The sequence below is a fragment of the Aspergillus pseudodeflectus genome (genome assembly GCF_044049435.1).
Source record: "Aspergillus pseudodeflectus strain CBS 756.74 chromosome Unknown BJX68scaffold_18, whole genome shotgun sequence".
Classification (NCBI taxonomy): domain Eukaryota; kingdom Fungi; phylum Ascomycota; class Eurotiomycetes; order Eurotiales; family Aspergillaceae; genus Aspergillus; species Aspergillus pseudodeflectus.
In genome coordinates, this window is record NW_027263794.1 from 445,073 (window position 1) to 457,803 (window position 12,731).

At 51.3% G+C, this 12,731-nt stretch overlaps 5 protein-coding genes across 5 annotated transcripts; 2 read left to right on the plus strand and 3 right to left on the minus strand.

Annotated features, from left to right (window-relative positions):
- Nucleotides 1-426: 426 nt before the first annotated feature.
- On the minus strand, nt 427-2,162 carry BJX68DRAFT_275353 (glycoside hydrolase family 1 protein; the record flags this gene model as incomplete). The annotated part of the gene is made up of 4 exons (XM_071047835.1): nt 1,485-2,162; nt 1,147-1,433; nt 598-1,094; nt 427-545 (listed from the first exon to the last, which is right to left on the minus strand). The coding sequence occupies exons 1-4, from the start codon at nt 2,010-2,012 to the stop codon at nt 427-429; spliced, it is 1,431 nt and encodes a 476-aa protein (XP_070899824.1). The 5' UTR covers nt 2,013-2,162.
- Nucleotides 2,163-2,482: 320 nt separating this feature from the next.
- On the plus strand, nt 2,483-4,456 carry BJX68DRAFT_266295 (endo-beta-1,2-glucanase; the record flags this gene model as incomplete). Its single annotated transcript, XM_071045467.1, has 7 exons — nt 2,483-2,779; nt 2,854-3,104; nt 3,173-3,564; nt 3,627-3,696; nt 3,755-4,026; nt 4,103-4,275; nt 4,340-4,456. 7 exons carry the CDS (start codon nt 2,483-2,485, stop codon nt 4,454-4,456), a joined length of 1,572 nt encoding a protein of 523 aa, XP_070899825.1.
- A 301-nt stretch (nt 4,457-4,757) lies between these two features.
- BJX68DRAFT_254939 (putative MFS hexose transporter) lies at nt 4,758-6,689 on the minus strand (the record flags this gene model as incomplete). The annotated part of the gene is made up of 4 exons (XM_071042956.1): nt 4,758-4,782; nt 5,041-6,396; nt 6,453-6,457; nt 6,528-6,689. 4 exons carry the CDS (start codon nt 6,687-6,689, stop codon nt 4,758-4,760), a joined length of 1,548 nt encoding a protein of 515 aa, XP_070899826.1.
- A 271-nt stretch (nt 6,690-6,960) lies between these two features.
- BJX68DRAFT_236250 (transcription factor domain-containing protein) lies at nt 6,961-9,525 on the plus strand. Its single transcript, XM_071039979.1, has 2 exons — nt 6,961-8,795; nt 8,859-9,525. The coding sequence occupies exons 1-2, from the start codon at nt 7,059-7,061 to the stop codon at nt 9,033-9,035; spliced, it is 1,914 nt and encodes a 637-aa protein (XP_070899827.1). The 5' UTR covers nt 6,961-7,058; the 3' UTR covers nt 9,036-9,525.
- A 901-nt stretch (nt 9,526-10,426) lies between these two features.
- BJX68DRAFT_275362 (MFS transporter) lies at nt 10,427-12,467 on the minus strand (the record flags this gene model as incomplete). The annotated part of the gene is made up of 10 exons (XM_071047836.1): nt 12,214-12,467; nt 12,046-12,155; nt 11,920-11,954; nt 11,622-11,866; nt 11,532-11,564; nt 11,384-11,470; nt 10,935-11,329; nt 10,763-10,874; nt 10,570-10,703; nt 10,427-10,503 (listed from the first exon to the last, which is right to left on the minus strand). Exons 1-10 carry the CDS (start codon nt 12,441-12,443, stop codon nt 10,427-10,429), a joined length of 1,458 nt encoding a protein of 485 aa, XP_070899828.1. The 5' UTR covers nt 12,444-12,467.
- Between the last annotated feature and the right edge of the window lie 264 nt (nt 12,468-12,731).

Sequence of the window (12,731 nt, forward strand, 5' to 3'; positions counted from 1 at the left end):
TGTCACAGCTCGGGAGCAGCGGTTTCACCTCTTCTATTGTTCCAGAACAGGCCTGCACACCCTGGTGGAAGTAAAGCAGTGGCCTGTGCAGTCGACATTGGAGAGAGTCGCTCCGCACGAGGCGCTTTATACTATTCTCCCTCAGAGGCGTGGTTAATGTCTTTAGGAGTATGCCGGGAAGCGCAGCTCTCCTGCCGCTGACCCTATTCTTCTCCAACAAGCCCTCTCTCTCTACTGGCCCAAGCTGACCTCTAGCTCGCGAGTACCATTGATACTGATGCCCACACCACGCGACGGGAGTATGGACGTACGCATACATTGTCCCCATCGTTCATCATGCTAGTCAATTCTGCATGTAAGCCGGTTAATGCCACTACTCTGCTTTGGACGTGTCAATAGCGTGTTATATAGTGTCGATCTATCTCTTTACTGTCTAGATGTGATAAAATCGTTCAAAAGGAGGGCCGATTGCTTCGGGGTCCTCGCCAATGTCTTGTAATCCGTAAACGTGACACCAAAGCGCGGCCCGTATCCATCGGACCATTCTGTCTGCAGTCAGCAATGGGCTTCGAGTGGATGGGAAGAAAGGTTACGTACCCAGGTTATCCATAAGAGACCAAGCAAAGTATCCCGAAATCACCGATCCGTCTTCTGTGATGGACTTCCCGACGGCATCGAGGTGATCCTGGAAGTACCGTTGACGGTACCCATCATTGACAGACTGCTCGCGGGTCATCTTCTCCTCACCAGGACACGGGCATCCATTCTCTGTAATGTAAATGGGCTTCCCGTACAGACGGTAGATTCTCGTGAGGTGTTTGCGGAACATCCCCGGGCATGACCGGAGCCAGTGGATGCCGCTCTCTTCGCCCACGGATTGCCCTTGCTTGTTTGACTGCAGCTCGTCGACATTTCCGACGTAGTCTGTCTCGGAAGGAGGCTCATCCCGGTGCCGAGCGAACTGGGACGTATAATAGTTCATGCCGTAAAAGTCGGTATCGGCTTCATTCAGAAGCTTAAAGTCTGTCTCGGTGAACGCAGGAAGTCTCTGGCCTAATTGAGCTCTCATGCATTCTGGATAATCCTTCTTCAGGCTGGCAGTGACGGTCAGAATGGTATTGCTCAGGGGAGCAGCGGCCAACTCACAATATCGGGTTAGCAAACCAGCCAATGTGAAACTGCATACGGCGCTCTGCGGCTTCTGCATCTCGCGGGTCCTGGCTGTCCCACGGCTCGTAGAAATCGCCATTTAGCGAGATTCCAATCTTCCCTTTCTGATGCGGGCGGAAATCCTCGTTGTACGCCACCACCGCGCGGGCGTGGCCTAGGATTTGCGCATGCCCTACGATCCAGGGTTCGGTAGTGGAATCCCCCTCTGTCGCCTGGTCGCTTGTTGAGCTCCTCCCCGGAGCGTTGCCTCCCGTGGCGTATCCCTGGACCGAGTCAGATTTAACAAACCTCGTCTCTGCGCGGTGAGCACTTACAAATATCGCCATGATCCAAGGCTCATTGAACGTGATCCAGTTCTTGACGCGGTCACCAAATCGCTCGTAGCATATGCGAGCGTATCGCTCAAAATCCTTCTGCGACTCTTCCACATTGAGCCAGCCCCCGTAGCGATCATGCAGAGCTTGAGGGAGGTCCCAATGATACAGCGTCACCCACGGTGTAATTCCGCGGTCAAGGAGACCGTCGATGAGCTTATTGTAAAACGCAATGCCCTTTTCATTGATAGGATCATCCCGACCACCGAGAGGGATAATGCGAGACCAGGAGATGGAGAATCGGTACGCCTTGGCGCCGTACTTCTTCAGGAGGTCCAGGTCTTCCTCGTAGCGGTGGAAGTGGTCGCACGCAACGTCGCCATTCGCGCCCTTTGTCCTCGAGGGCTCAAGGTGCGTAAATGTGTCCCATATCGACGGCCCGCGGCCTTCCTGGTCGAAACCACCTTCGATTTGGTAGGCGGCTGTCGCGAACCCCCATTCAAAGTCGCGCGGCAATGATGGCGCCATGGTGTTATGATTGCAGCTTGGTGTAATGTTGGAAAGTGCAAGTTGAGAGACAAGGATCAGCTCTTTTTACCCGGCTCGCTTATTACTGTGACTGTTGAACACCTTTGCCTCTCTTCACGCTCAACCAGAAACCCCGCGGCGATCGTGGACAGCCGGTTTAATTGTGGAGACTGAGGGCCGCCACCTCGTCCTCAGGGCGTTCTCCAACGATTTCTTCGTCCTTAGTCGATCGCATACGCATTTCCCCGATTCCCCTATTCTCCGTCACTGCGAGCCGTTTCAACCGAGTCAACCCCGACGAGTCTCCACAAACCTTGGAATCTGCAGGCAGGCCTGGAGACCCCACGCGAGCTGCTTTCTGGGGAAAATTGGGGCAGAATCCATGATTGACGCTCGAGCTATAAAGTATCCTTGAAAAGCCGATGTCCCATGAAAAGCGCTCATTTAACTAACATTTCACCCTGGCAATCATGAGACTCGCCCATAGTGCTCTCCTCCCCCTCTTGAGCACCGCAATTGCGGCTCCAGCCGAGAGTCACGGTGATGGTGCACCACCACCATGTCGATTTGCGGTGCAGTGGACTCAGGACAAGATCCTCGCCAGAACAGATGAGTTTATCTGGGATATGCTCTACTGGGAGGGTAAGTTCCATCAGGACGGCATCGCTTACAACCAAGCCAACGGCATGTCCTACGATGGCTCTCAGATCGACTGGGTTACTGGTGAGCGCACCGAGAAACATACGTTCAGCGCCGCGAGCAAAGAGGTAAGCTTTTCAACTAAATGGCCCCTGAAGCATACAGGGCTTGGCAGCTGGCTAACTATGCTGGTGGTGATCAGGCGCTGCAAATCATGCTCTACGCCCGCGCCATCGACGGCTCGCTCGAGGCCGCAAGATTTCTGAGCCCCGACAACCTCAAGGACGCCTCCGGGCTTGTGTTCGCCTTGATGGAAAAGAAGCTCGAAACTTATATCGAATTCAACGAGACTTACCCAGGCTTTGGTGGTAACCTACCTTGGTTCGCTGCGAGCGAGAGATACATCGCTCCTCAACCCGATTGGCAGAACAGAGTCCCTGCCTTGGATAACGGGTACGTACTCTAGCAATAGGGGGATATCGCAGACCTCCACGGCTGATGTGAATACTGATCTATTTTAGCGAACTCTGGTGGGCGGTCTACGCGTATATCCACGCCCTCCAAAAGACCGACCGACCAGACTACGCCCAGCAAGCCGAAGGCTGGCAACGCTGGCTAGAGACCGTCACAAACAACATGCTCCCGATCTTCTACCGGGGCAACGGTGTTGTGTGCGCCGTGACCGAGATCGGAGACCAGACTCTGCCTGTCGATCATCCCGACCAGACGTACAAGTGCGAGGGTTCGGGCGTCCTCAATGATCCGTACGAGGGGGAGCTAGTCGCGTACTTCTTTCATCTTTTCGGCGACCTCTCCACGGAAGACAAGGATGCGCTTTGGGTGGCGAAACGCCCGCAACTGGTGAGGGATGAATATAAGATTGGGGGTGTTGGCCCGATCACCGTTGAGAGAGGTACGTGCGATATACCCCCTTGACTGGAGTGGGTCTTGTCAGCGCTAAATGATGTTGGAAAGGCTATTGGTTTTCCGGCCACGAGCCCTGGAAAGTCCTGGAATTGCCCTTCTACGATGTTGATATTATCCGGTATATACATTCCCACCCGCAGCAGCTTCACTATGGACCTACGCTTATGCCTTGCTAGCCGTGTCTATCACAACAACGAGAGAGTGCGGACATGTAACTCTGTATTGACCAAGGTCCCGGGCCTCTTCGCATCCGTCAACAACATCACCGACCCCGAGACAGACACGATCATCGGGTACATCTCGCCGGCGGGTATCCCATCCATTGCAAACCAGACGGAGCAGTACCTCGATGTCATTACTCCCTACGCAACCTGGCCAACCATCATGTTCGACAAGGGCGTTGGGCTTGCGTGGTGGCATAACATGGTCTCTGGGAAGAAGATGCAGAGTACGTATCCAATCCACTGACACTGGCGCAGGCCAATGAATCCAGATGAATCCGCTGACTGACCGACCTGCTGCAGATCCATATGGAAGTACCGAGTCGACTCGAGTAGATGGGGCTGGTGTCTCTGCGCTTTTGACATGGGATAGCAAGGTTCTAACTGTTGTTTCCATCTTGGGCGGTGTTGGAGATCTTGTCCGGGAAGGGTTGAAGGCAGCTGGGGTCTATTACGAGTTCATTCAGATCGCCGAGGTAGGTGCAGCTATCCCCAAAGTCCCCTACAAGATTCAGTACTTGTTTTCTAACCTGTTGGTAGAGAGAATACTCGCTGGTCTTTGGCAAGAAGCTGAAGGGAGAAAAGATTGCCATGTGCCTTCCGAAGAAGGAGGTGCCGGATGCGGGGCTGGATGATTTTACATCTTGCCAGGCGTAGGCAACTCGTGGTCTATCTACTTTCATGGGAGTGTTGAGTTGAATCAGCCGGTGTCATTCTAAAAAACCTTTGTCTAGTATCGGCTGTTGGATGTGGTATAAGCACCTAAAGCAGTATCTTTGTAACTCTCACACTCCAGACACGGTATATGGTTCTCAATGTAATATATTTACTTATTAGATAGCTACAGCCTGATGGCTAGCGTTATACTGTGGATGGGAGGCTGTGAAGCGCTCAGCCTACGGGGTAAGTGGTCCAGCGCAAGCCATCTACGTACGTGGCTCACCTGGCTCACCTCAGCTCATCGGCGAAGCGGCTCTACGCCACTATGAGCCGTAACATGTTAGTGGCGCCATTGTGTTGCTCGCAGCTGCTGGTTTCTGGCGCTGGGAGTAGACCTGGCCTTGACAGAGCACGGCAAGTCATCTAACAAAGTTATAGTTGAATTATTCTTGCAGGATGATTTGCACATCTGGACAACAAGTAGGTTGTACCCATAACTTGATTATTTGCGATAAACTTGTTACAGCGGCTGTCTTTTAGGATCCCGACAACCACTCTCTCAAACACTCTTGGTCTCCCACTCAGCATGCTCCGCCCTGACCTCCTTAACCTCCTTGATAGTCCGCGCCATCTCCGACTTACCCTCAAACAAAAAGGTAAGCTCCTCCAGCGTCGGGCCAGAAGTTTCGACAAAGAAGAAGTAGACAATTGCAAACACGAACGCGACCCAGACACAGTAGTAGATGTAAAACTTCCACCCGATGCCCTCCAGCCCAATGGGATTGACATATCCACCAAAGATGGAGGCGACCTGGATAGTGAGCAGAACGAATGACCACATCTTTGCGCGCATCCTGTATGTCACTAGCTCCAAGGGGTATGTGACGACCAGGTTTGTCCAGGCGCAGGTGTAGAAGCCTTGGAAGAGGAAGATGCATGCCAAGACGACGCGGCCAGCGGAGAGTGAGTCTTTGTCGAGATATTGCTGCGCGGCAATTGTCCATGCGATGAAAGTGATCAGAACTCCTCCGGATCCCGTGAGGAAGAATGTCCGTCGTTTGAAGCGATCGATAAGCACGGTGACGCCGAGAGAGACGAGGTACTGCCAAAGGGTCACCATACAATTGATCAGCGTGATGTCCGACTCGGCTTCAATGCCTGTGTCTTTTAGGATTTGCGTGAGGTAGTTTGAGACCAGAAGGTTTCCAGAACTCTGGCTAAAGACGGCTGTCGCAAAACAGAGGGAAATGCGCTTGATGTTAGGGATCGACGAGAAGAACTCCTTCCAGGTCATATTCTGTTCCAGCTCCTTGGTGATGACTTGCTGGATCTCGGTGTACTCGAAATTGACCAGCTCTGAATCCGGATCCCCTTCGCCGTGATACTTGACGAGGATCTCTCGTGCCTTTTCCGGCTGGCCCTTGGCCACAAGCCATCGTGGCGATTCCGGGCAGAAGAAGATCAGCGAGAGCTGGTATGCAGAGGGGATGATCTGAACGAGCACGGGGAGTTTCCATGACCACTCGCCGTCGATTCGAAAAGTACCATAGGTCGCCCACGCCCCAATAACATAGCCAAGTGGAATAGAGGTGTTGTAGAAGGTTGTGACCTGGACGCGCTCTTTCGGATGGCTCAGCTCTGTGACGAGGACCGGTGCACCCATCTGGATCAAGGAGGACCCAAAGCCAAGGACGATCTTGCCGCCGATGAACATGCCGAGGGAGGTAGCGAAAAACTGGATCAGGGCTCCGGCGATGATGATGACGGATCCAAGTGCGGTTGGCAGCCTGCGACCGAACTTATCGCCGATCCAGCTGAGGAAGATGAAGGGAATGACACCGCCGATCGCATTCGAGGCTCCGAAGAAGCCAAGCGTTGACCCTGTGGGGTGGTCGAACTTTTCTTGCCATGCCGGCAGCACTTGCATGTTGTTAGTCCTGTGGGTGAATCTGTCAGCCAAGGTCGGTATATGCTGGGTTGAGGTGATTTATACATTGACTAGAGCAGAGTCACAATTAGCATGAAGGACCATAATGAGAGGGTGGACATGATGAGGCTAGGCACATACCCCGTCAATTCCAAGTGTGGCGCTCGCCAACAGAGATGAGGTGAGGAGGAAGTAGAGCAGCGTCCCGTTCTTTCTCTTCCAGAATGGCGGTACAGCCTTCAGGCTCGTCGAGTCCATGGGGGAGGCGACACCCTCGGTCGCGTGTGCAGCAGAAGGAGCCATGGCGACAGCTGGAGAAGAACAAAGGTGCAAGGTGCACTGAGTAGAGCTAGACTTGATGATATTCAGAGTACGGGCGTCGTCGCATTATATGGTTTTGCGAGGCAAAGCGCAATCAGGGCCGCCCTGGTCAGAGCCTGCAGGCGAAAAGCTTCCCCGTTACCCCAAATTCTGGGGACTGCCCTGTTTCACCCCGCGTGGAATGTGGCTTGATGGGTCTCGTCGAATCAAAAGAGCCCGCTCGGCGATTCGGCAAGTTGTGCGAAGCGCATGACCCACATCGACTGCTTCTTTTCTCCTTTTCGCCGATGATAAATCGCCGTCCAGCGCCCGCCTGTTCCCCTCGTCGCTTCCCCACACAGAGCATCCCAGATGGCGGAGAATAACTCGAGCCCTCGATCGACGAGCTCCCCGCCGACAGACGCTCAACCACGGAGGCGGCCGCTCAGCAGCAGGAGCAGGGCCTGTGACCGGTGTCGTCGGAGAAAAGCCAGGTGCGACACCACTAGCCCTCGACATCGCTGCTCGCCGTGCCGACAAGCCGGAGAGCCGTGCACCTTCGACCTGCCCCTGGCAAGGCGTGGACCAAAGGCCCGAAAACAAACAGAGGGCCTGGCATCAGCCGACTCGTCAACCCTCTCCATCGGAGCAGATCATGAGCAGACACTGCCGTTTACGAGCCCAACAGGGAACATTTTGCCCGAATTGCTGTCCCCGGTTGCATCCTGGGACCCAACAGCGAGTCTCACGCTTGACCCTGCGTTGTCGCCCCAGACGGTGCGAAGCGTTGTTTCAGAGTCCCGGCCATCCGCGACTTCCAATGCGATACAAAGATGGCAGGAGCTCTCCAGATCCCTCGCTCTCTCCAATTTCGACGTCGCGTGGATCGTTTCCAGATGCTTGGATCTCTTCTTCCAATATCTCTATCCGCTTACACCTCTTGTTCATGAGCCCAGTCTGCGCAATGGTGTGGCATACTTCATTTCACGGACCTCATCCACCGTAACCCAATCACCACGTGCCGACCCAGACGGTGGAATCGCAGCGCCAGGTCCTACCGGAGATGCATGGTCTGGGGTGTTACGAACAGGTCACTCTGGAAGCCGGAGTATGCCAGAACCTTGGCTAGAGTCGACCTTCACCTTGATTACAGCCGTCTGCGCAGAAGCGGCATTCCTCCTACCCAAGGACCTATTTCCAGAAGGCGAGGCAGTTAGCGAAATCTTTCTCAAGGCATCACGGAACTGTCTGAACAGCTATATCGAAGCCGACCTGGAGTCCCCCAACGCAAGCTCGATCGCAATCCGCTACTTCCACTCTAACTGCATCCACGCGGCGGGCAAACCCAAGTATTCATGGCACATCTTTGGCGAGGCGACGCGACTCGCACAGGTCATGCAGCTCCACGAAGAATCATCACTCGAAGGCCTACTGCCTATCGAAGCGGAGTTGAGGCGACGGGCGTTTTGGATCGTGTACATGGGTGATAAGTCTGCTGCGATCCTCAATAATCGGCCCATTACAATCCACCGTTTCTCGTTCGAATCTCCCATCACAATCGCGTACCCATCGGGTCTTGAGGACGAGGCGCCAGTTGGGCCATCTCCCGGTAACGAGGCTGTCTCGACAGAAACGGGAAGGAAGTGCCTCATCAATGGCTTCAACGCAAACGTACGGCTCTGGCAAGCAGCCTCAGACCTACTCCTGGAGATGCGTGTAATACTAGACGCACAGCGAGCTGTTCCCTCCACCAACAACCTCACAAATACACCGATGCCCATCGAGCACCGACAGCGCCTCGACGATCTATATGTTCAGTTCATCACATGTCTCGACGACCTCCCGACATACCTGCAGTCATACAGCCTAACAGTCCCGACAGAAAGTGGTTCGGAAAAGGCCCGGACTACCCAGTTCATTATCCAGAGAGCGAATCTGCAAGTCTCACTGCATTGCCTGCGGATGGTCATTGCACAGAAATTGGACATGTCCTACCTCGCTACAAGCGCTGAGCAGGCAAATCTACACAAGACGGAAATTGCGCGAGACATGCTCAAAGTTATGCACGAGGCCCCGTTCTGGTCTCTGCAGGTCAACGGGGAGCCATATGTAAGCGATCCTTCCGAATATTGTGTGTTCTCACTTTGTCGCACTGCTAACCTAAGCATCCAGGTAGAGAAGATACGTCTCATAGGCGCCAGTCTTCTTGCCATCATCCACCGTTATCCAGGGTCTCATCCACTAGCAGCCCGCGCTCGATCCGACTTTCTGGTTCTATTAGATATACTCACCAGACTGGATTCCAAGGCTTCGGATGCTCTCAGGGGAGACCTTAATTCGAATTTCTAGGATTGAAAACTCTTTTTAGGGCTCTGCTGCGTGAGCATCCCTTGTGCTACATTCCACGCCTAAAGCAGGGAATGCAGTATGTGGTATAGGGCACCACGCGCCCCACGAATAGGGAAAAAAGCGGCACTTGCAGGCCTATATGATGCAACAAGCTATGCAGAGCTCTTATTTGGCAAGACTTATTACACCAAAGCAGGACTCGGGCTCTGAAGGATCGGGGGGATGCATTGCCCCCGCCAGCCTGGGCTGAGGCTGTGCAGACAAGATGCAGCTCTTGGCTTGGTGCTTAAACCCTTTAGGGTTAGCCGCGCTTCTTTGCTTCTCTTTATACCAGCTTCTTAGCTAGGACAACAACAATAAGCTTTAGAACGATACGTAGTTTATGGTCCCTGAACCGGTCTAGAATACGCAGTCTATTACCATTTAGCCTGCCAGAACCTGGGTAATCTTGTTCTATGATGTTTACACCATCTCGTCTTGATATCTCGACCAATTTTCTGAAAAATAAACAGAATAACAGTTGAGGATCGAAGTGGCGCATAATGATAGATGTCATCATGCGTTAGAATGCTACTTAATAACGTGGTAAGACGACTATGCAAGGCATGGCCGGAGGTTACACAAACCAAGAGTCCTTCTTTTCCTTCAAGATGTAACGCAAGCAAGATGTAATTAATTTTATCTGCTTGTAGGAGATACTTTATCACAAAGTCAATACTTTCATAAATATATACTTACAAAGCGAGGGAGATGCACTATGTCTACGTGTATAGGCTAAATTTGAACCACTGGAGTTTCTAGAAACGCCGCTGCGTTTCGAGTTGACACATTCAATGTCACGGGTGTTGCATTTCAGTGTTAGAACCTTTTGGCTTGGCTCATCCGCCGATCGCAGAATTACCTTGAAGGCTTAGTACTCTTTATAGCATGGGATAGCCCCTTGCTATAACTATATATTGTTAGCTCCTCATTACTTTGTTTAACGCGAGTTATACTATATAGGGGCTATTTAGGGGGTTAATATATACCAGAATTTAGGTTCTGTTTATATACTTGTATATACTCCTTTCTTAGATCCTGGCGCTTGAAAAACCTCTAGCCCACTTCCATAACCTAGACGCCTAATAGAAGCTGTAATAATAAAGTGACTACCCAGAGAGCCTGAACCGACATTCGACAATCACAGGGCAATGGGGTTGGGCAGCCTGCATGTATAGCGAGCTTTAAGAAAAGGACCACCGCTCCTTTTCGGACATGTGGCCGCATTTATGACGTTTCATAGAGCAAAGCTACTATTCTTGCGGATATGAGATCCGTATCTATAAAATATATATCTGATCAAAGGAGAATCGTTACTTTAGGGCTTTGCGTACCCGCCAATGGAGGAGAACTCACGGGAATGGTAACATCGCTAGCGTAAGGAATGCGAGGAAAGATGAGGCCCAGTGTATTCCCATTCTGTTATACACTAGGCATCGACAAGGGGATAAGTTCCACAGAATTTGACGTTTGCGACTGGGGATTAAATACTCACTTTGTATTCCAAATAAGGGAAAAACACCGGCAAACATAGATCGAGCGAAACTGTTGGCTGCCAAAGCACTGGCAGCGTATACCGGATAAGCGTCGACAAGGAATGTGAAGACCCCCGAATACACAAGGACAGTCCTAGATATTGGTAAACTTAGGTCAGCGCTGACCTGAAGCTCTCTGATTTTGAAGCTAACCCTGCACCAAAGATACCGCTGCCGATAATTGGCACCACCCAATGAATATTGGAATAGGCTGTCCAAGCAAATATAAAAAGGCCTGTAGTGACTAAAGGTGCCCCAGCTATGGCTGCCGATCATAGATACATCAGCATTTTCGGTCAACGGAAGATAGGGGTTAGGGTATTACCTGGCGGGAGCCTCCACTCCGGAAAGAAAGCGAAGTTTTCTCTGTGAAGGGCCCGATGTTTCCTCTCTAGCCGGAGGTAACGAGATTTCCAATAAGGATCAGAGAGCACGGCCAAGACCATCCCGACCAAAAGCCCAAGGAACGAAAGCCCGCACTGCCATAATTCGAAGCCATATACAGATTGGAAAACAACCTGAAAAGCGCCGAAAAAAAGGTAGAGGATTCCAAGCAATATCGCCGAGTACAGGCAAAGGCAGAGACACATAGGCTCCAGACATAACAAAAGAAGTGGCATATACATGGAGTCTAGAAACCTTTTCCGGGAGAAAGATTTGATTTGGGACTGGGACTCGTCTCGCTGTTTGCCGAGTTGTTTTCTCTTTTGCTTCAAGAGCCTTATGGGGTTTGTCAGGTCAATTGGTTGATATCGACTTGGGCTATAAACTTACACAGGTTGATAAGTTTCGGGGACAAGAAGATAGACCAACAGAATCAAGACAGCGGTCCAGCAGAGCAACATATAGAACGTCCAGCGCCTATTTGGTCAATTCAGCCGCACCAAGATAAGTGAACTTTGTGGAGCAATCTCGCACATACCAATGAGCATATTGGTTGATAAACCCACCTAGCCTTCAATCCACAATAAGTTTCACCGACGGGGGACGGGTTCTGTGAATTGAAACTCACAACGGCCCAATTTCTGGTCCTATAAATGGACTAGCAGTATACACCATCATAGGAAAGGCTAAGTGATGACGAGGAAATAAGTCATTGACGGTGCCTCCCGCAACACTCAAAAACGCACTTCCTGAGAATCCATTAAGAAATCGGCCGATAAGTAATGTCTGGACATTGGTTGCAACTGCACATGGTAAAAGCCAGATGAAGAAAGATGTTAGCGAGGATAAGTAGATGATTTTGCGGCCATAGATCTATTTTCTCGAGTTAATCTTGACCATCGATTACCCAATGGTATAAGTCTCACCTCAGATAAAGGAGCTAATATCAATGGCCCAACTCCTAGGTAGTTCAAATATCAGGGTCACTATCTTTTCTTCTGGCGGTTCGTCTTCTTCGAGAGAAGGAACTGGAAAGGCAATGAACAACTTACCCATTCCCCAGATGAAGAGTGAGAGCCCTAGAGTGGCAATCTCATGGGAGCAATTGAACTCCTTCTTAAGCTGCCCGTAGGTGGTTGAGTATATCGAAGACGTGCAAGCACTATAATCAATGCTTGTATCAAGAATTAATTTGCAGTAGATATGCTATGTACACTTACACGCAAAGTGAACCCGTGGACACAGTAGCAACAGCTAACCACTTCCTGAGTAGGCCCATGTTATATGGGTGCATGGGATCACGTTCGTCCAATTGGATAGTCGGAGACGACTCGGTCTCCGATTGCCCTTGGTTGCCAAAATTGGGCCCATGATGAAGATGCGCTTGAAGATGCGCTCTGTCTGACACTGTCATGGACCCAGCTAAGGGCGTTTGTTGTGGTGTTATCATAGAGCTATAGAGGATTCCGACAAGGGGGTCCAAGGGAAGTGGTAAGAGATCTAGAATTGATTTGAATAAAGTTTTCGAAAGGTGTTGATACTTCACCAGTTCTAAGGCCAGTTTAAACTGTAGTGATGTATATATTTTCATAGATGGAGGAGTTGAGCGCAAGGACCGGAAGCACGGCAATCCTTTGTTAGGTACCAAAGTCAGTCCTTGTTAAAGCCTGGACGTGGATTGGAGAATTCTAGTACGCCAGTTGGATATGGAGGAGATTATTGGCCGAGTAAGTAACCC

Bases quoted from the DNA above. Each gene is read 5' to 3' on its own strand.
- BJX68DRAFT_236250 (XM_071039979.1), top strand. From the start codon at position 7,059: ATGGCGGAGAATAACTCGAGCCCTCGATCGACGAGCTCCCCGCCGACA. The intron at 8,796-8,858 runs GTAAGCGATCCT...CTAAGCATCCAG, and splicing joins AGGTCAACGGGGAGCCATAT to GTAGAGAAGATACGTCTCAT.